The sequence below is a fragment of the Vanellus vanellus genome (assembly GCF_965231255.1).
Source record: "Vanellus vanellus genome assembly, chromosome: 6".
Taxonomy (NCBI): domain Eukaryota; kingdom Metazoa; phylum Chordata; class Aves; order Charadriiformes; family Charadriidae; genus Vanellus; species Vanellus vanellus.
The window spans coordinates 59,431,713-59,453,324 of NC_138911.1; the positions used below are offsets into that span (position 1 = coordinate 59,431,713).

At 37.8% G+C, this 21,612-nt stretch overlaps 1 protein-coding gene across 1 annotated transcript in view; it reads left to right on the forward strand.

Moving 5' to 3' along the window:
- PPP1R13B (protein phosphatase 1 regulatory subunit 13B) overlaps positions 1–21,612 on the forward strand; it is a 74,086-nt gene continuing 52,474 nt past the window's right edge. The window contains exon 1 of the mRNA XM_082485088.1: positions 1–282. Coding sequence (XP_082341214.1) covers positions 274–282 — 9 coding nt within the window. The 5' untranslated portion in view covers positions 1–273. The remainder of the gene's footprint in view (positions 283–21,612) is intronic.

Consider the following 21,612-nt stretch of genomic DNA (forward strand, 5'->3'; position numbering starts at 1 on the left):
GGAAGCGCCGAGGGAAGGCAGGGAGGCCGCCGCTGCCGCGCTGAGGAAGAGAGGGAGAAGGAGGAGGAAGGGGGTTGGGAGCCTGGCCGCCGCCGCCTTCGCCTCTTCCTTCCGCCCGCTGTGGGGAGCGAGGCGCGCGGGAGGCACCTGTCACAGCCGCCAGGGCGAGCGCGGCGTCCTCCAGGGTGAGAGGGGGCAGCGGCGGCGGCCAGGAGAGGCCCGGCACGGCACGGCGGCTGCTTCGGCGGGGCTGGCTGGAGGACGGCTGCGGAGATGATGCCGGTGAGTGGGAAGGGGTTGATTTCGCGTCGTCGCCTTCCCGGCCTGGCGCCGCTCTGCCGGGTGGTGGGACGGCTTTGCTTTTTTCCTGCGGGGCCGCCGGCGGCGGCGGCGGATGGAGTGCGCGGCGCCGCCGTCATCCCAGCTTGTTCCCCGGCCAGCCGGAGCAGAGGGCGACGGTGCTGCGGAGACGCCGTCGGGCTCCCCGCTGGGGGTGGGGCCGCCCGTCACCGCTGTCCCTGGCTTCTGGGGGGCACGACCTACTCCCGCTCTTCCCCTCAGCTAGGGGCTGCCGTGTCGTGTCGTGTCGTGTGTCTGTCGTCCGTCTCCCCCCCCCCCACGTTTTGCCCGCCGAGCCGCGCTCGGCGTTACACCGGCGCTGACAGGTCGAGGGCCGCGTCCCCCCGGGCTCTGCCCTCGCCTCTCCCTGATGGGGGCTCCTTCCCCGCCTCCCGGCGCCCTCCCGCGCCCGCGGTGGTTTCGGTGGGGGGCAGCGGGGAGCGCAGGTTTCGCCGTCGGGGGTACGGGCCGGCGGGAGGAGCGGTGCTGGCCGCCGAGGCCCGGTGTGAGGCGGGGGTGGGTTTTCTGTGTGAGTGGGTGTGCGTGGGGGGATGGGGTGTGTTTGTTTGTTTTGGGGTGTTTGTTTTTCCTTCGAAACACCCGATTTTTCGCCGCCCGGGTGCGGGGCAGAGTTAACCCGTCCCGGGGCAGGCGGCTCCGGCCCTTGGGCCGGTTGTCAGGCGAGGGCAGGCGGCAGCTTCATTACAGCCTCTGAGGGAAAGGCGGTCTCACTCCTCGGTTTCTGCTGCCTCTTTTGTGAAACCGTCGCGTATTTATCGAAGATAAAACCTTTCATTTCCCTGCAAACAACCTTGATTGTCTTCTGTGACAGAATCTCTCTCCGTTTCCTTCCCCTCTCTTTCCCTCCCCCTTTGGCTGTGGGCTGGTGCAGTGGTCAGAAGAGTTGTTCCTGATGACTGTTCGTTTTATGACAGGATCCTCTTCAGACTGAGTAATAAACAATTACATTCTTTTTGTTGATTACTTTCAAACTCTGTTTGATCTCAGATGTGGGTTTGTGAGATACTCCATACCAGGGAGTATCTCCTCTGTTTTCTCTAATTCCAATAGAAATGAGCTTTTTATTTACAGATCCTCTGCAGTGTTTGCAACAGAAGCACTGCAGCAGAATGCTTTTCGGTGAAAATATTAAAGACATCTTTTACAAAATTTAATCGCTCTAACTTTGTTTCATGACTGAGAGGAGGAAGTAAATAGCTCAAACTAGATGTGAAATTTCAGATTGAAGAGTACAGGTAGTGTTTAAAAAACAGGTATTACGACAGGCTTTTTAGTATGACATGCTTTTTAACTTCCAACTGCTAAGTACCAAAATATTCTATTGATACTATATAAGAATTTCAGTGGACTAGGCACACTAGAAACCGGTAATGAAGTTCATAGAGTTACAGGCTTGTTCCATAAGCATATGGATGTTAGCTTGTAAAAATGAAAACAAGGTGACTGTCAGCTTTTTTAGCTTCCATCACAACTTGGGTTATGCTTTACATTCATAAAATTCTTATTGAAAACCTAGCATGCCAATGACAGGCTAAGTCAGAACAAATGGATTTGCTTCCCATTACTAACCTGTGTGTGGGTTTCAGGCTAATGTCATAACTTCTGTAGTGTGGTGATTGAATTTTTATAAGAAGTTTTGGGGTTTTTTTACGTATTTGAGTGTTTCTGCCAGTGTCTCATGTTATCTTCGTGGTTGTTTAAATGTAGCAGTTGTCTGTCCTTATTGTAAGGTGTTATAAGATTCAGAGTTTTTATTATGTTTTTGAAACGTACTTCAAAGCATTTTTAATACTGATGGCTGAATTTTAATAAAAGCAAATTACCTTGCTACGATGGTAGTAATGTTACAGATTAGAGATTACTGAGTCTGAATCCTAAAATAGTAAATATTTAGTTTTCTGAAGAGCTTTATATTTAAATTGACACTGTGGCAGTGCCTTTAGTCTTCCAGTTTCTCATCCCAGCTTTTATTTCTGGACTGCAAGGATGAAAAAAATCAACCCCATTTACTGAAATAATCAACATATAATATCAAAATATGTGAACATATGGCTATAGAACTAGACCAAATGTTTTAGGGTTTTTTACTTGAGTTTTTGTATTCTGAAAGGGGAAAAGCCAGTGATCTAATTTGTTATCTAATGGAATTCCTTTCCTTGAAGTCATATTTATAGAAGCTTTTTTTCCTCCCTGATTCTGTTTTGTTTGTTTGGTTTTTTTGGTAATTAACAAAAGTATATAATAGCAAGAGGAGATACTTTAATGCTACTAGACTTGAACTGTTGTAACAAGTGTGTACTGCTACAGTTGTGTGTTAACAAATTAAAATGAAGTGTTATCAAACTTTCTTAGTTTCTTATGATTTGCATATAGCAGATATGAAGTAATTGATTGAGGCCATTTTTAGATTGGTAATTTTTTTTACATTCTGTACAACCCTTTTTAAGAATGAAGTCATATCTGAAGCATAGAAAGTGTTTCCTGTGTTTTGTTGTTGGTGATTTTTTTTTTTTTTTTTCCACATGGGGAACAGGGTTAGTTTTGAGAGGTTTTCATCAGTTATGATTTCTGTGACCAGGGTGCCTCCTTCTCTGTTCTTTAGCATCCTTGCCATGTAAGTTCATATTGCTTATTCTACTTAGTTGTTAAAAAATATAAAAATAACAATGTTCTTGGTCCTGAACACAGTTGAGTTTCAAGAAGTAATAATAGGACTATACTTTCCTCATCCATTGTTTTTTGCCTTGCTGACAAGGCACATCCATCATAAACTCTTTAATTGCCTTCGGGACTTAAGGGCTATGTGTATGATGAGCTTATGATGCTCATGGAGTTTTGCCTTTAATTTAATCGTGAGAAATGAGTATCAGTGTGGTTGCAGCCAGGATTCACATTTTTTTAACACCTCGAGGAGGAACCTTGTGGGACTTTGTGTGAGGCTTAGAGTCAAGGGCTTGTTGGATGCATCTGTTTTTATGTGTATGATTGGGTGGTTGTGTTTATTTTAATAGAATTGAGAGTGAAAAGTTTGGAGAGTGTTTAGTGATTTCTTTTGGTTTTGTCTAGTTAATTTTGTGTGACACTGCAACTCTTCTCCAAAGATGACCATGACTAATGCCTATTTTATGTTAGACAGACAATATACAAGTGGATCTCAAGTATTACAGTGTGCATTAATATCTTAATTGCTATGCATGTTCCTGACCTATGAAGATAGATAACATGACTGATAAAACACAAGCCAAAGATGGGTATCGGCAGTAGTTACTTTTTGAATTAAGCTATTTTCCAGCTGAATTAAGAAAAAGGGGGGGGGGGGGTAGGGGTAGGGGTAGGTTTTTTTGTTGTTTGGTTAGTTGGTTTGTTGTTTTGTTGTTTTTGTTTGTTTTTTTTTTTTTTCAAATGAGTACACACTTGTCATGTATTCATGTATTGTCATGTCTAAAACCTTTCCCAAGAGGTCCAAAGCAGGCAGTGCTTGTTCCTAATATAAAATCAAAATGTTTTCAAATCAGTGTACACTGTTCTGTTATCTTAGAAAGGCCACTAGTAATACAATTTTATCTTGTGAAAGTCTGAAGGAAGATGTGGCACTTTAATACACTTAAATTTATATTAGGAATTTTCAGTGATGTTGAGATAAAATATATTGCAATTAATTCAGAACTGTATAATTATCAGCAATGCCAATATCATCCTTGTTTGCTGAATAAATCTGAACTGACTGTAGAGAATAATTTGCAATCTTATTAGCCATTATTAATGAAGTTATTTATTGCAACAAAGCTTAAAGGCCATTTTGTGCTTTTGGGGATCATGTCACTGTTTTTTTAGGATGACAGAATATGGCCCGTTCTGTCATAAAAGTAAGTTCATCAGCTTCACCATGTCAACAAAAAGTACTATTCATACGCTACTTTGATAATAGAATATTTAGATATATTTAATAGATACATGTAGATTCTAATGGAACATATGAGAAAATTTTGAGGGAAAGGATGCTCTATATTATTTTCTCTTCGTAGATTATCATAGATGGGATTGTTGCCCATTGCAGACTTTAGAAAAATAGGTATTTATTTGACAACAAAATTCCATTCCACCAGATCAAGTTATGTTAATCTAACAAATCCAAAATTTGATGTGAAATATATCATTTAAAAAATGATCTAGCTTATTGTTTTGTTTATGTTAAGATCACATACAGCTGTGGAACAGCCCCCATTATTTTAAGAGTTGTCCATACATAGAATAAAGACAGTGCCTTTTTTGAAGAATTTGCAGTCTAATTCTTGGTAGTAAAATCAAAGCTCACATTTATTGTCTTTTAAACTGTCAGGGGTTTTTAGATCTAGGGTTTTTTGTCCTTATAATCTGGAGGCATTTCCAAAAATAAAAAATAGTTGAGAAAGGAGATTTGAAGAAGCAAACAAATTATTGCCTAATGGGGGGGGAGGCAGAGGGAAGGTGTCTTGCTCCCTTTCCATCATCATGACTCACTGTTGGAATTTACAAGTCTTATGTGTTTGTCTAAATTAAAAGCTTAGTATTACCATACATTAATTACTAGCACAGGATAGCTCAAAATACTTCAGCTATAACTGAATATGCTAGTCTGGGATATAGGAGATTCAGTCTTGGGCTTGTGTCAGACCCCAGCAAAGTAAGGTTTTTATTTTTTTTCCCTTAAATTTGAAAATGATATTATTAGGTGATTTCAAATATCTTTAAAATCTTCTGCACTTATGGACAGCTTTTCCATCAGTCTTGAATCCTGTGTCTCACTGATTCTTAAATTATAATATTTTTAAGTAAATAAACATTATAAAATATTAATTTAAACATTTCAGGTTGATACATTTTTCTGGTAGTTTGGAAATCTGTCATTAGAATCAATTAAACTTGGAAGCATGTAATAATCTCTGATTTGTTAGGCAATATATCTGTGGAATGTACTCAATGTTTTGAGCTTCTAAAAGCAATTTTTTTATGACAGACAATAATAGAATTATATTGTGCAATAACAGACACCATCCTTCAGAAGTAGATTTGTGTGTCAAAAAGCAACACCGCTACCAAGAGGACAAAGCATAAATTCAATAATAACTCAAAGGACAAGCAACAATATGAACTGCTTAGTTGAGGAAAAGAATTGTTTTGAACATAAGCTTTCAGTTTATCTAGATTTGAAGTCACTGTATTTGTTTTCTTAAATCTTGCTTAGAAGCACGTACATGTAATTGTGCTTGTATCAGAGTGCAGGTTTATCATCGTGGTGCAGTAGGATGTTGGAGCAACTGAATTCCTTTCGGGGCTGAGGTTTTACAATAGGGATGAGCTGGGTTAACCATTTCCTGCGGCCAGTGGAAGAAGCTGTTTCCTCTTCCTTGCTGCTCATTCCCACCGTTCACTTTGAATGGACTGCACTGTTTGTCTCAGTAAACTGGTCCAGGTCACTAAAAATGTAAAAAAAAAAAAAAAAAAAAAAAAAAAAATGTACAGGAGGGAGCAGGTAGCTTGGCTGAGATTGATAATGGAGAAGGGGATAGAAAAGTAGAATCTCTCCCTTTCAATATTTTTGTTTATTCAGTTTAGTTTATTGTGGAGCTGTACCCCAGGCAACATATTTACATATTTTGAAATTTGTTCTCTGGCTGTTTAGCCGGTGAGCAGAACAGTGGAAACTGAAGATCTCTGCAGTGCAGTAACATTGTTACTTCAGAGATAAGTTATGGTTTCACCAGTTTTCACATCTTTATTGGATATCTAGTAACACTTTATATTTTCCCTGAAACAAGACCAAGTAAGGGATATTGGTTTTTTTTGGTAAAATGTGTGGTCTTTGAGGAAATCTTGAGAACAAATATAAAGTTGGGACCAAAAAAAAAAAGAAAACCAATAAAAATTAGGTGTCAGTCACTAGTCAGCTGTCATTTTTTGCCCAACTTTGCAGTATTGCATACCTCCTGGTTTCTGCCCATTATTTTCTTATTCTCTAGGATTCATAGTGTAATTTAGCCTAGTTCCTCAGTAGTGGACGTACGATTAAGATTTTTTAGTTTCTAATTCATCACTTTGCTTAGCTGCGGAATTCTATTTATGTGTGAGGAGACTAGCTATAAAACTAATTTTTTTTTTTTTTTTAAGGAATTCCCACTTCAGCAGTAAGCAATCTAATCTAAACTTGCTTATGTTGTAGTTGCTGTATTTCACCTATGTATCCTTTTGTCTACTTTAAGTTTGACAAAAGGAATTCAGCTTTCACATGACTAAACTATTGTTTATAAACTGAGAATGAGGGAAACTGAGGCTTCAGTTTTGTGTAGCCGGTATTGAAGTAACTGCAAGGGCTGCTGTAGTCCTGCCTTCCTGCTGCCCCCTCTCCTGTATTGGCTCTGGTATTTATCTGGTTCTGTGCTGAGCTGTTTCAGTTTGCAAACTCAGCAGGAAGTTGTGAAGTTGTTTGCTTTTTTTTTTTTTTTTTTTTTTTTTCCAGGGTACTTTTCTGCCAGCTGAGCACACTGAAACCAACTCAGTGTAGGGTCAGATAAGCACTGGAACCAGCACAAGAAAGGGCAGAAATGCATAGATTGCAGGAATGTTATCCGTTTTATCAGTTTAGGTTGTTGGGATTTTTCAGCATGAAACAACTCCATGGCGATGAATGAATACGGTGAGATCTATCTACATGATTTTGATGTGTAATCCATGTCCCAAGTGGCAAAGAAGCGTAACTTCCCTGCTGTCTGAAATCAAAACAAGAGAACAGTGCAGTGCCCAAGATCTCTGCCAGTCTCATCTAGGAGAATTTCTCCAATCCTGAATTGCATGGGTTGACCCCATGCACATAAGTACAGTGCATTGACTAACATCTGAATAAATTCTGTGTTCAACTCTCCCGGGGGCCAATTTTTGACGCTTTGACACCAGCAGACTTCACTCTCCTAAAAACCAGAATGTATCTATCCAGACCTACTACGGTAAATAGCTGAGAATTGATGAGTGTTACAGTATTAGATGAAAGAGACAGTAGTCAGTGCTGCATTATTAATATGAGGTGAAAAGGATTACCTGCATTGCTCTCTGATGTTTAAAGGGAAAGAAATAGGGCGGTTTGAGACTAGCAAAGTTTACTGTAGCCATTAAGTACAGGCTTACCTGCATATAATTTTTTTTTTTTTTAATTTCTCAAAGAAGCTGGGTTATGTCTTAGTTTGGAATAACAGCTACAGTTTAAGTTGAGGAGACATACTTTGAATGCATTTTTACATGAGAAAATCATTTTCTAATCCTGTTTCCTAATGCAATTCGTCTAATTTATGATTCAAGACAAGGCTGCACCTGTTGGTGTTCTTACTCCTGTTCTAAAGGTGATACTTTCAACATACTTGTGGTACTTTCAGCATAGTTCAACCTCTTTTTTTCTACCTTCTCTTCCCCCATGCTCCCTACTTAAAAAAACAACCAAACAAAAAAAACAAACTAGGTTTCAGAAAGTGTCTCTGGCTATCTTCTAAAATCTTAACCAGTGTGTTGGTCAAAACCTGACCTGAATCTATCCCATCTAGCCAAAGATAGGGGGGTTTAAATTACTTAAATTGAAAACATTGTTAGAAAATGTCTTTAATAAATATTACTAATATCTCAATTACTTCATTTGAAAAGATATGTAGGGAGAGGATATTTGTACATTGTTATGGTATAATTGATGTCTGTAAAATGGTTGGCAGGCTGTTAGCATTTTGTACAGAGAAGAATGTGATAGCCAGAGCATGTACTGTGTGATGATGTGAGCAGCATAGGAAACTAGCATCTCTAATAAGTTTAAACAGTTCAATTAGTGACTACTTGCTTGAAACTGTATGTTATCCACTGACAGCTTAGCTAACTTATTATTTGGGCATCTGAGAAAGTACTAACATCTATGAAATGACAGCCATTTCTTACAAATCCTCTAAGATCATTTTGATAGGGTATGTTTGATACTTAGCTTAGTCAAATATAACTTAGAAATAGTCAAACAGGGTTTTTAATGTTAAATTTGCTATTTAGATACACCGACAGAGGAGTGGTTAGATTTTCCTGCTGTGTATTTAAAAACGGCAAGTTCTTGGAATTGAAATTTTGGATGATTCTGCAGGCTAATGAATGGGTTAATTATTGTTCAGGCTCCAAACAGTTGGTCTGTATGTACACTTTGGGAGATTATTGAATTCTTGAAACAGTGTCTTATAAAAATAAACTATGAAACTCATCTCTGTATGCAGCTTCATCTCTGCATGCAGCTCTGAATGTGTCAGCATGCCTGATGCTTAATTTCCTTACGCACTGCTTTATTTTCCCAAGTTATCTAAATTTCAGAAAATTTTAGCCGCAAGTCTGAACCATGTAGTTCTGATAGTGGAAAAAAGATCTGTAATGGTTGACCTCCTTTACGCTTCTAAATCATGTCAGGATCAATGTAATTATTTTAAAACCATAGCACGTGGATTGGTGTCATTCTAGCCCCTGTCACTTGGAAAACTTTTAAGTCCTTTTTCTAACTAGATTCTTGGTGTACTAACACTGCAGTGTATTTACTATTTTATTGTCATTTATCACCACTTAAGCAAGAGCTTGTTGGATGTCGGAATATGCTATAAAAATCCAAGCTTTACATTGAAACAAATCAGTTTCAAGTCTTTTGCTTGCAGTGCCCTTCCCCCTCCCACCAAATTCCTGACTGCAGCACTTTACTTTTACTTTTTTTTTTTTTCAGGTGGTAGAGAGCAGTAGTATTTGTTTTTGTAGTAGTGATAGAAGACAAAGTGGTGAAAGAGCTTTAAATCAATTTAAATTCTGAATTATAATCTGCTCTGTTAACCCCAGTGTGATTTTGGAGTCCAACTCAAATACTTGCATTAGAATAACTTATGTTGCTCATTTCTAGCTAAACATAAAGAACTTTTGAATGATTCATATTTACCGACCTTTAGACTACTTTGATATCCTTTTTATAGTGGATTTTCTTGTATTTATGGTACAAAATTATAGTCTGAAAAAAAACACTTTAAGGGGCACAAAAAACAGACTAAATCAGAGGATTTACTATACAGTGTTTCTAATACAGTATTTTTGTGCTTCTGAGTGTTTTATAACATTCAACATAACAAATCTTTGTGATTTGAGTCTTCGACACATTACCGGATTATACCCCCATGTAGTGCTGCTTCCTTCCCGCTGTCAACTGAAGCTACCAAATACTGCTCAGATCAGTCTCTGAGTTCTGAAGAACTGAGAAGCCTTGGCACAAAATTACAAGTAAGCTTGATCTGGAGTGTGCACATACTTGCCTGTATCTTTCAGAAGCAAGAAAAATGTTTTGGTCAGTTTTTTTCTTATTATCTCCCAAATGATATAGAAATTTTTCAAGCAGTGAGGTCTCAACAGCCTCTTTTCTTCCAGTGCTCAGGGATGAGAGTGTTCTGATGGTGTCTGAATTTCTTTATAAACCTTTTGTCTTCCTTTCCCCGCCTCAAGTGGGGACCAAAGTCATTCAGTCATCCTCCTTGTTCTGTTAAGTACTGCAGTTTTCTTGTGAGAAAAGATGTCTTCAAATATGTGAAAGAATGCAAAAATGTGAGTGTTGTCGTATAGCTATGTACGTTTTTATATATTAGTGTCTGTAGTCATACTGGAATAAACAGTGTGATATGCTGGGCATTTAGGAATGCTACTGTGTTTCTAACATCATTTGGAGAGCAGTTGGTAAAATCCCTTCCAATACACCCCCTAACCTCCCCCCCGCCTTCCCTGGAAAAGAACATGCTAAGCACAATTTCTGTTTTGAATGTATATATTTGATTGTATGTATTTGACATGTTTAAATCAAGTTCTTTTTCACTTTTATTTTCTTTATCTTTTGATTGGAAAAAGGAAACATGCTTACCACAAATCATGCTCTGCATAGGTTATTGAGCATACAGTTGTTATAGTGTAATAGAACATCACATTTTTTGTCTCGGTAAAATAGATTTAAGAAATACATAAACTTAGTTGTCAGTTTACCTAAGTGGAAGTGATAAGTAAACCTAGGTACCTGTCTCATTAAGTATTATTAATTTACAATGACCTGTGAAAAATTGGTGTGGTTTTTTTTTTTTTTTTTATATATCTTGTATGCAAATTCTAATAAGTTAATTTTCATCTGGAAGTAGGTGTCTATTTAAATTAACTTTCCACAAATGTGGAAAAGCTTATCTTACAGGGCCTCTGTGCAATTGTGCACTTCTGTAGTTAAGCAACTGCAAAATAAATAAATTGTACATTTGCATAGGCATTTACAATATAGCTTAAATAGCAGGAGGAAAGAAGTGAAAATAGTGAGACAGTAAGATAGGGTGGTAAAGTGGAACAAAAGTCATTAAAACAAATAAGCCTTAATTTAAAGTTAGTGATGCCCTGCATGCAGTGTTGTATTTTATTCTTTCTGAACTCTTGCTTTTCTTTATACTTGTCCATTGCTTTTCTGTGTATTCTTAGTTGCTCACATCCACCACTTTTAATCTATAGCTTTATGTTAAGTAATTTTCCATTTTATGTAAATACTAGATGTAATGTTGTGTACAAGTTAGGGAACTATACTTTCAGTTTTACTTCATATTCTTTTTCTGCATCATTCCATGTGGTTTTCAGAGGTCATGAGCGTCTTCATGTCAAAATGTTTTAGTAGGATCATAGACTGCATTTATTTTCCTATTGAGTGATTTACATAGTCCGCACATACATAGTTTTGCTGAATATGAGCTGTGTCACACAGGGCAAGTCCTCTTGGCTCTTACATGGTTTTTACATTTAATATAGATCATAACTTATGTCTGTGAAGTACTGCATGTGTCTCACCTCCTTCATTTAGAACATTCAAAACCTCTTTACGTTTTTGGAAGGAAAATCCCCTTGTTTCTTTAGTTTAGGATTTTGAGGTTGTGGTATCCTTCTCTCTCTACATATATCCTAGATTTATATTTACCTACTTAACAATAACAGTTATAAATCAGTCAGCCAAATAACTTCACTGGATCAGATACTCAGTATGGAGATGATACGTCTACAAACTATATGAGAGAAAGTAAGGGGCTACACTGTGCTTGTATTGTTTTTATTATTTATCTGATTTAACAAACTACACACAGGTGTTTTCAGTTATTTCAGAAGGGAGGATGACAGGATAAAAGAGAAGTTCAGTGATACATGTTTCTTTTAGTACATATTCTTCTTTTGAAAGAACCCAATTATTCAATAGGGATGGCAGGCTTTAGAGTTGGACCGTCCCATATACCTTCTGGTATGCATGTGTACATCATGCCTTTTTATTTGCAAGTAAAGCTTTTATAAGTTTGGGGGCTTTGTTTAGAAGAATTCAGTCAGTAGCCATAGCTGGAAGAGTGGCACAAGATGCGTTAATGTAGGCCTAGCTTTTCCTCTCAAATATTTATTCATGTGATACAGTTTGTTTTGCTGGCAGATAAAGATACAATCTGGTTTTGGAGAACAACCAGATTAGATTTTTCCATCCTTCCAAAAGCAAAACAACCCTTTCCTTTTAAGAAATATCCTCCAGTTTCTCATCTATTTGAAATGTTGTCGGTTGCTAACAGGTTAATTTTTTTTAAGTTGCAGGATTTTTAAGTCTGAAATGGTTCTATCAATTATATTTTCAATAAACCTCTCAACATAATACATGTTTGCTAAGGAAGGAAGGAATACTGCATGGGATCAGAATGTTTTTGTTACTGACAAAATGCGTTAAGGGAGGACAGTACTATTTTTGAATGTTGAAGCAGGCTAAATACGGTATCTTACTAACTTTTTCTTCTCTGCTGCTGCTTGTAGACAAGGGTAATGTAACAATTCTGTGGATCAGTAATGAAGCTGAGAAATGCTTATTTTTCCCTTCCTGACATTGATGTGTAAGGTGCTACACAGAAAATGTAGCTCATAGATCTGTTTTAAGGGAGGTGAGTTGTTCAAGTTCTGTTGGTCTGTCATAGTATGGGCTGGATTTTGGGGTGTTTTGGGGGTTGGTGTTTTTTTTTTTTTTTTTTTCCTGTCCCTTTGGATCACTTGCTCACTCTTTTTCTCTGTTTTCTCTATTAAGGGAATGGATCAGGCTGGAGAATATGCTTTTTTCCTGCAATTGTAGAGTAAGACCTGAATGCACTGTTGGTGCCATCTCTCTCTGTTCCTTACTCTGGATCCTGTATAGTGTTGACAGGAATGATGATAAACATTCACTGTCCCTTGACATGAAGAGGCAATCAGAAACATAGTTTACTGTTTTATATTCTCTGCTGCTTGAATTACATCCAGCAAGAAGACAGACTTTGCCAAGAATGGAGTGGTGCTTGAACTATAGTATTTTTAGGCATAAATACATGGTAGATTTCTTGTTGTTGTTTGTTTTGTTTTTAGGCTGTTTGGTCTTTTTAAAACATTTTCCTGATTTAAGAAAATGTGTCATGGAAATGTCTTTGGATAGTCGTTAGGATCAGTTGCTTTTGGAACTGCTGCCCATATCATTGCCCCCTTCAACAGGAAAATCACTTCTGTCTCTTTTGAGACAGACAGAGCCTTATATGTAAATCTACTTAAGATGAATACTTACTGTTTGTCATTATTATAATAGCAAACAAAGATTAATACTGCACTACAAGAGGATAGCAGAACACCGCTACTGCAACCTTGCCTAATTAGGTGAAACTTGATCTAGCCTATCTTGTTCCTGTCACAACTGTGGCCTGTCTTGTTTCTTTAGAACATCTTATCACTGCTCGTCATTACTGCCTGAATTCGTATGCCAGTAGACCAAAAATACTCCATTTAAGTAGTTTTTCACTGTAGTTGTTGCACAGAAACTGTTCTTAGGTTTTAGCTCTACACAGTATTTTTATATTCACTACTATTTGCAACTGTCCACATGAAGAATATTTTAAGGATGGTTCTTCAGAATATTATAAAAACATCAAAAGAGAAATCCTGGCTACCAGAAAAGACTGGACTTAACTCTAAAAACTCGACAAAGGACAGAATTATAAAGAAGGTGGGATTACTTTGCTTTTTGTTTACTTGATGTAAAATTAAGCATTTTGAGATTTCTTTTTGTAAAACCAAAATGTACCCTTATAATGGGTTAGAATGCATGTATGTGGGATTTTTACTTGAAGATCAGAGATTATTGCATTATATGGGCTTCTTTTTTATATGAAATATCTGAAATTCTTAATTTTATCTTGCATAAGTTATTTGATTTTTTTAAAATTATTATTATTTATTAGTTTTGAGTGAACCACAATGAAGATCTGAGAGTAAGATTGAACAGCTTTTAATTTTTAAACCTGTCATTTAAAAACTAAAGAAATGCACTGGAAAGAGTTATTTTCTATTATGTCCAATTTCCACTCTGATGGAAGGAAAACTCTGCAGACTGCCTGTTGAATCCCAAAGGATGTATTCATTTTTCACTTTTTATATTTTTGCCAAGCCAGCTAACATTACATCTAACATTGAATGGTTGGTATTCCCTGAAAGCAATACACTAAACAATCAGTATTTTGTTAATACTTTCTGCTCAGTGGCAGAAAGCTGTGGCAGTCCCTTCTTGTTTTGCTCTGTTGAAAATAAAAGGAAAGAACAGCGCTGATTCCAGTTGCAACATTACATATGGGTGTGTGTCAGTAGATTTCCTTGTTTGTAAAATGAAAAAGTGATGTTCCATGCTGCAAATCACCTTAATTAATTGGTAAAAAGCACAGTGTCTTTAGTAAAAATACAATGTTAGTTGGTTGGTTTTATTTTGTGGTTTTGCCTTTTTTGTTTGTTTTTCTTTTGTTTTGGTTTGGGTTTTTTAATGTTTTGTTTAAATGTTGTAAATGAAAAGACAGAAATGTCAGTCTTTGTATCCTGTACTTTTTTGATGAGATTATTTTCAATGCAGTAGGTAGGTCAGGCTTTTCTGGAATTCAGTGGATTTTGGATGACTTTGCTGTAGCTGTTGACAAGGTCGAACATAAGACTGTAGAAACATCAGCACCTCCCTTTCGTTAGCCTTGGACAAAATATTTTCAATAATTTGAGAACACTCAGTTCTGTGATACAAATTCTGTGGGACACTTCTGTTGCGTGCAGATTTTGAAGGCAAAGTTGTCTTTCAGGAAAATGAACCCAAACCCTCATGCTTAACCCTGCTCTTCAACTTTGCCTTGTGTTGTCAGAATGAGCTTTCTTTCAAAGTAAATTATAGTATTGCTAATTCCAGTTTGCAAAAGCCTTGAATACGACTTCTCCCCATATCCCTCACCCAATAAAAGTAAAATACAATATTTTTGGGGGTCTTTTTTTTTCTGTCATGTGGTTCTTGAGGCTTTGAGAGGGAGTCCTGTTTTGTAGTGTTTGGTGTTTTAGGGGGTTTTGTGTGTGTAGTGTATGGTTTTTTTGTTTGGGTTTCTACATGATTTTTTTTTAAAAAAAAAAAAACTTTCCTTTTGGTGAATACAACTTCTTTTTTTCTGAGTGGAAAGCCGAGACTCTTAAGTAATAAAAAGATCTCTGAAGCTGAGTCATCTTGGATTAATGTAGTTTTGTTTTCAATTTATTGCCAGTTGACCCGAGTTTATTGCAGATTTTACAGTGCTACAGTTGCATTGTTCTTCAGCAACACGTCTTCCGTAATGATTAAGAAAGTAAAATATTTAATAGTATTTTTTAACATATTATTCATATCTCATCAGCTGATGAAATGAAATGGGCAGTTAATATTTTAGGACTGTTGTTTCAAGCTTGCCATGCATTCGATGTATAACGTGCTGGTTACTTTGACAGATACGAAAGATTTATACCTCTGAACATTAGCCCTAAGTTGTGTTTGTGATCTCGTATGATGAAATGTGGTTATAGTACCACAGTGATTCCTCCCTCCTTTTCCCTGGAGGCTATGGGGCCACACCTGACCCTGGACTGGAGTTCCCCCCTTAACTCTCTGAACCAATTGGTTTGGAGGACCCTGGGTTGGGAATGTGAAGAACAGTAGAAATGTGGACATAGTGTTTATATTTTATCAAAATAGAGCTGTCAGAATTTATGGACAAATGGACTTCAGGAAAGATAACTGCACCGATGTAGCTATTGTTTTGATCTGGAGTCTTGCTGAACTTCTGATTTTTCCTGCATATTACTAGTGTTCCATGCATTTGCAGGATGCAGAGTCTGCTGCAGTTTTCTAAAAAGAGTTTGGCAAGTATTCATTGCTTAAGGAATTCTCATATTAACAAGTCTGAACAACTATTAAAATTGCTATTAGTTATAGCAGGGGTGTTTGCTAGTTTCTGAAATAGATTAGCAATTTCTCTTACTTTTTTATTTAATCAGTACAAAATTGATGTGCCTGCTGATTGATTATTTATTTATTTATTTCCCCAGGGTGCTCTAGATAAGTCTCATTGACATTAAGCAGGCAGTACTAGATGAGATTTGTCATCCCAAGATTCACAGACAAAAAAAATATTCTAAAAGTTAAAAAAGAGTATCCTTAATGAAACCAGCAAGTGTCTGAAAAACTCTGGGACTTCTTCAGAGCTGCTTGATTTGAAGATCAATCTTCTGTTCTTGGTTGACAGATGGCAAAGATGCAATTGCAATAGTCCTATAACAAATCAAAGAATACTAATTTGCAAGGTGAAATACTTAATTTTATGTATTGGGTTATCATGAACCTTGTAAGGGGTATAGGAAATCCAGCATCAACTGACTGGAGCAGAGAGTCTTTCAAGAGTCTCCAACTTCCACCTTTTAATAATAGTTGTTGCTATTAAAGATAGCATATGGCCCACAGTCTCTTAGGGAGTGGAACAAATCAAAATTTCAAAGCCTTCTTCTGGAAGGAATAAAAATCTCTCCATTTGTAATATATGTTGCCTCACAGAGAAATGTGCTCAGCAAGAACTTGTCGGTGTACCTAGAATTATCCCTGTGTTCTAAAGTCTCTTACATGGTAACTAGTGTCTTGACAGTCCTTTAGTAGAGTTATTTGCGTCAAGGAGCAACAACGAGATCTCTTGCTGTTTCTCCAGATGTAGCAACTTAGGAATCAAGCCAACAGATAATGTGATGCAGGGATGTTGAACTCATTCTGTAGCAAGTGCCAAATTGCATTTTCCACTAGAAAAACATCACAAAAGGCATGTTTTATAGATTTCTCTAACTTCAGGCTGTGTTCCTTTAGGTAATGATGTTAAATATTGTACTTGGACAGATTTCCTTTTAAATTAATAGTTTTATTTGTAATGCAGCCTTTTTTATTCTTTTAAGTTGCCCCTTTTCAGCTATACCCATTTTCTCTTCTGTAGCCACATGTTTACTGCCCATCGTTTTAATTCATTTATCCAAATCTCAGCTCTTCCTTGCTCTTAACAGAACTGCCGGAACAGCTTCTATAAAGGTAATGTCTGGAGAGCTGGCAGTGGTTTAGTACTATAGATTGACTGTGACTTCTAATATAACAAAGTATAGTCTAAAATTTGGTTTAGGATTATAATGTCTAAATGATCACATCACTCTTCTGTCTTAGGCAGGTGCTAGAAACTTAACATCTGTTAGGTCAGTTGTTTTTTTAGCCCTATTCATATCTTGCTTCTCCCAGCCTTCAGAACACCCATTCGAGTCTGTGGGTTGCTGGTGTTGTTTACATAAGTGAACTTTTAGTTGCTATTGTTTTCATTAAGTATTGTTTTCCTAGAGCTCTGGAAGTCTTTCAGTTAACTACTGCAATACCTTTCATTTAGTAATCTGTGGATCTATCTTGCTTAGTTGAATATATTTAAAAATGTGATGGTAGTTGTTGTTTCCTTCCTTTAGCAAAAACGTTGGCTTGTTTCTCTGTCCTGCAAAACGCATGCCACTTGAAGAGTAAGATGCTTCAAATTCCAGATGTACAATTGATGCTGTAGCTTGTTGTCTTTTGGTAACAAACAGCAAATGTGTCATAAGTATCCCCTCAGCAAATAAATATCAAATAGGTGTAGGTTTTTTAAAATACTCTGAATCCTGTTGAACACCTGCTGTCCTAAGAGGAAATTTCTGTGGTTTTTGTCACTTACTTAAGCCATTGCATATATGTAGGCCTTATAAAAATGTAGGAAAATCTTGTTTAAGGATTTCTTTTAACACTATGCTTCCATGTTTCTATAAGAGGACTTAAATACTCTTTTTTTTTTTTTTAATTAAGTGATTTTTGTGCTCCAGCAATAGAAGTAATTTTATACCCCATCACTAAGTTTGTTGGTACAACTATTGTCTGACAAGACTGTTTTTTTTCTGCTAGTTATGTTTTCTGTAGTCAGGTTTGTCTTGAGCAGAGCCTGATAAAGGTGGATCTTGAGGTGGATCAATTTTTTTTTTGTTTGTTTAAGTGATTGCAAAATGGCAAGTTAATGCACTAGCATATAAGCTTAGCAAAAAATGCTTTTGTGAACTAAGTACAGTTTGTTGTGGTTTGGGTCAGACTGGCCACATTTAAGCAACATTACATTTTCAGATATGATCAAAATTGCAAGTGTTATCCAAGAATAATATTAGCTTGTTTGTATTTTTGAATAACCTTATAAATGCTTAAGTTTATCAGTAGTGAAATTTATGGTTTTAATGTTTGTTAGTAGCCCATAGCTGAGTGCTACACATTTTTAGTGTCTGAGACTGGCTTCCAATTTTGTGAATTCTTTTGCAGGCCATATGGAGGCAGTTGGCTTCATATTTGAAAGGGTAGTAGGAAATGTGCTATTGGTTTCACAAGTCTGAATTTTGGCAGAAAACTTTACTCACTTTTTTGTATTCTTTGCAAAGAAACTGAAGTCTGTTGGTTGCACTGCCTTTGTGAATTTTACTAATACAGTCAAAAAGACATCACGGGGCTTTAAATTTTTGCCTGGACTCAAAGCTTGTACAGCTTGGATGTGAGGAGGATGGGAGGAAATGTGTTCAGAAATATGGAAACTGAACGCAGTTATTTCTCACTCCATATATGGGGAAGGGTAAAAGATAGTAAAGGAAAGAAATCTGATGAAACACAGCAATCAATAATAAATTTGCTGTATATATCTTGATGCTCTTATTTGAAATAACTCATAAGTGTATTGTAAAAAAAAATCTTCAACAGATCTGCTTTTAAAAAGAACGGTTTCATTCTGAAAGTAAATAATTATTGGAATGAAGCATGCTGGTGAATAGCTTGTTTATTAGATGGACTTCAAATGTTTCTTTTTAATATAGGGAAGTGAAATGGTTTAATCTTATTACTGTTTTTCTGGGGTTTGCATATAATAACATCAGAGATTTATTTGGGATTTGTTTGTTCTGAAATCTCAACAGTATAAAGAAATACTTATGACGAGTCAAGAATGTATCTTTAGATGGCTTTAATTAAAACAGTTTTGTGGTTATAATTTCATAGTCTGGTTTCTTTTAAAATGTAATTGCTTAAAGCTTCACCTAATTAAGTCTATAACCTTAAAAAGGGGCAGTGTTCATACTGCAAATAAAGTTAAAATTCTGCTTTAGTGCTTGAAATATGCAACTAGAATTTCTACACCTCTAGCTGATGCAAGATTTATGTAATGGTATGAATTCCAGGCAAGCAAACCTGCATGAGATAATTGATAATTTGTCACTTTTTTTCTCTGACTGTTCTGTGTGTAGAGTTGTGCATATTAGTATGCCTTGTCACCAAAGGGATGATTTTTCACCTCTTCACTTTTTTCTTGCATCTCATTGTGTGGTTTTTCAAGTAACTGAAAACCTTAGTCTTAATCAAAGTTCATATTTGATTGATGGGGCTTTGACATTTCAGTAAGATATGGGTTTGGTCATTTCAGTTAAAGCTATTGTAGTAGCACCTTAAATATAGCAAGCTCCTGGGACTCCCAAATCAGCAAAATTAATGATGAAAGTTATTAAAAGTTACTGGAAGATGTTGATCTCTACTGTGCAAGAAAGTTTTCCTTTGAAGAAGTCTCTTTTCTTTGCTGATTGTTCTCGTCTTGGAGTTGTAGGCACCATTAAGTGCTCAGAAATGGCAAAGCACAAGATCATGAATGGATTTTTTGGAACTCTATAAGGGGAAAATGCATTTTGAGAAGATAATGTCTTCCAATTCCAAACAGAAGTTGGCATTTCTATCATGAATGTGTTTTTTACTTTGAGTTTATTGTGTATCAGCCTTTTAAAAATAAACATTTCATATATTTGAAGTGTCTGATCACTCTTCTGCTGGAAGAGGAGTTTTTTGGGGGATTTTGTTGTTTCTTACCTTTTACACAATGAAATTTCTAGGTTGGTTTAAAAAAAAAAGGCAGAGGGAAAAATCTAATAAGACTAAACAGCAGTGTGTGAATTTAGCCATATTAAATATGCGGTATATGCTTAACTCAAAATCATATGCTTGATAATTCTTGAATTGGCAGAAGTTGTTAACACACAAAGATCTGTTATCCACTATACCTTTAATATCAGGTAGGCATTTCTATATCTAGATCTGGATAATGAGATCACTGGATAGCACAAAGGGAAAAATTAATAGTTTTCATTTTCTTGGGATGTGTGTTTGTTTTTTTTTTTAACCTTTTGTTCACTGCTTGAATGATATTACTTCTAATCTCTCATAGATGTGACTTTTCTAAATTACTTTGTTGTTGTGGATATAAAATAGCCTGTATGCAGAAAAAGTAATCATAGAATCGTTTAGGTTGGAAAGGACCTTGAAGATCATTGAGTTCCAACCCCCCTGCCATAGGCAGGATCACCTCTCACTAGACCAGGTTGCCCAAGGCCACTTCCAGCCTGGCCTTGAACACCTCCAGGGATGGGGCCTCAACAACCTCTCTGGGCAACCTGTTCCAGTGCCTTACCACCCTCAAAGTGAAAAACTTCTTCCTAATGTTCAATCTAAACCTACCCTCTTCCCGTTTACAGCCATTCCCCCTTGCCATATCGCTACATGCCCTTGTAAAAAGTCCTTCCCCAGCTCTCCTGTAGGCCCCCTTTAGGTACTGGAAGGCTGCAATAAGATCTCCCTGGAGCCTCTCCGGCCTGTCCAGGTCCCTCTGGATGGCACCCCTCCCCTCCAGTGTGTCTACCTCGCCAAACAGCTTGATATCATCAGCAAACTTGCTGAGGGTGCACTCGACCCCACTGTCCATGTCACTGACAAAGATGTTGAACAGTACAGGCCCCAGTACCGACCCCTGAGGAACGCCACTCATCACTGCTCTCCAGGCTCAGAGGTGAGACTGACTGGCCTGTAGTTCCCTGGGTCTTCCTTGTTTTCCTTTTTGAAAATAGGGGTTATGTTTCCCCTTTTCCAGTTGGCAGGAACCTCACCAGACCGCCAGGACTTCTCAAATATGATGGCTAGTGGCTTAGCGACTTGATCTGCCAGTTCCCTCAGGACCCGTGGATGTATCTTATCAGGTCCCATGGACTTGTGCACCTTCAGGTTCCTCAGGTGGTCTCGTACTTGATCTTCACCTACAGTGTGTGGTTCTCCATTTTCCCAATCCTTGTCTTTGCATTCTGTGTCATGGGCAATGTGGCTGCAGTCCTTGCCAGTGAAGACTGAGGCAAAAGAGTCATTGAGTACCTCAGCTCTGTCTCTGTCCCAAGTAACCAGTTCTTGCGTTTTCTTCTGGAGAGGGCCCACAGTTTCCCTAGACTTTCTTTTCTCGCTGACATACTTAAAGAAGGATTTTTTGTTTGTCTTGATGTCCCTGGCCAGATTTAGTTCTATCTGGGCTTTAGCTTGTCTAACCCGATCCCTGTCTGCTCGAACAACTCCTTTGTATTCCTCCCAGGCTACCCACCCCTGTTTCCATTCCCTATAGGCCTCCTTTTTCCTTTTGGTCATGTCCAGGAGCTCCTTGTTCATCCATGCAGGCCTCCTGGCTTTTCTGCCTGCCTTCCTCTTTGTAGGGATGCATTGCTCCTGAGCTTGGTTAATATTCAAGGACCACCTCCTCCAACTTTCTTGGACCCCTCTTCCCTCCAGTGCTTCATCCCATGGCACTGCACCAAGCAGATTCTTCAAGAGGCCAAAGTCAGCTCTCCCAAAGTCCAGGGTGGTCAGCCTGCTGCGCACCTTCCTCGCTGCCTTGAGGATCTCAAACTTGACCATTTCATGGTCACTACAGCCCAGGCTACCCTTGAGTTTGACCCTGTCTACCAGCCCTTCCT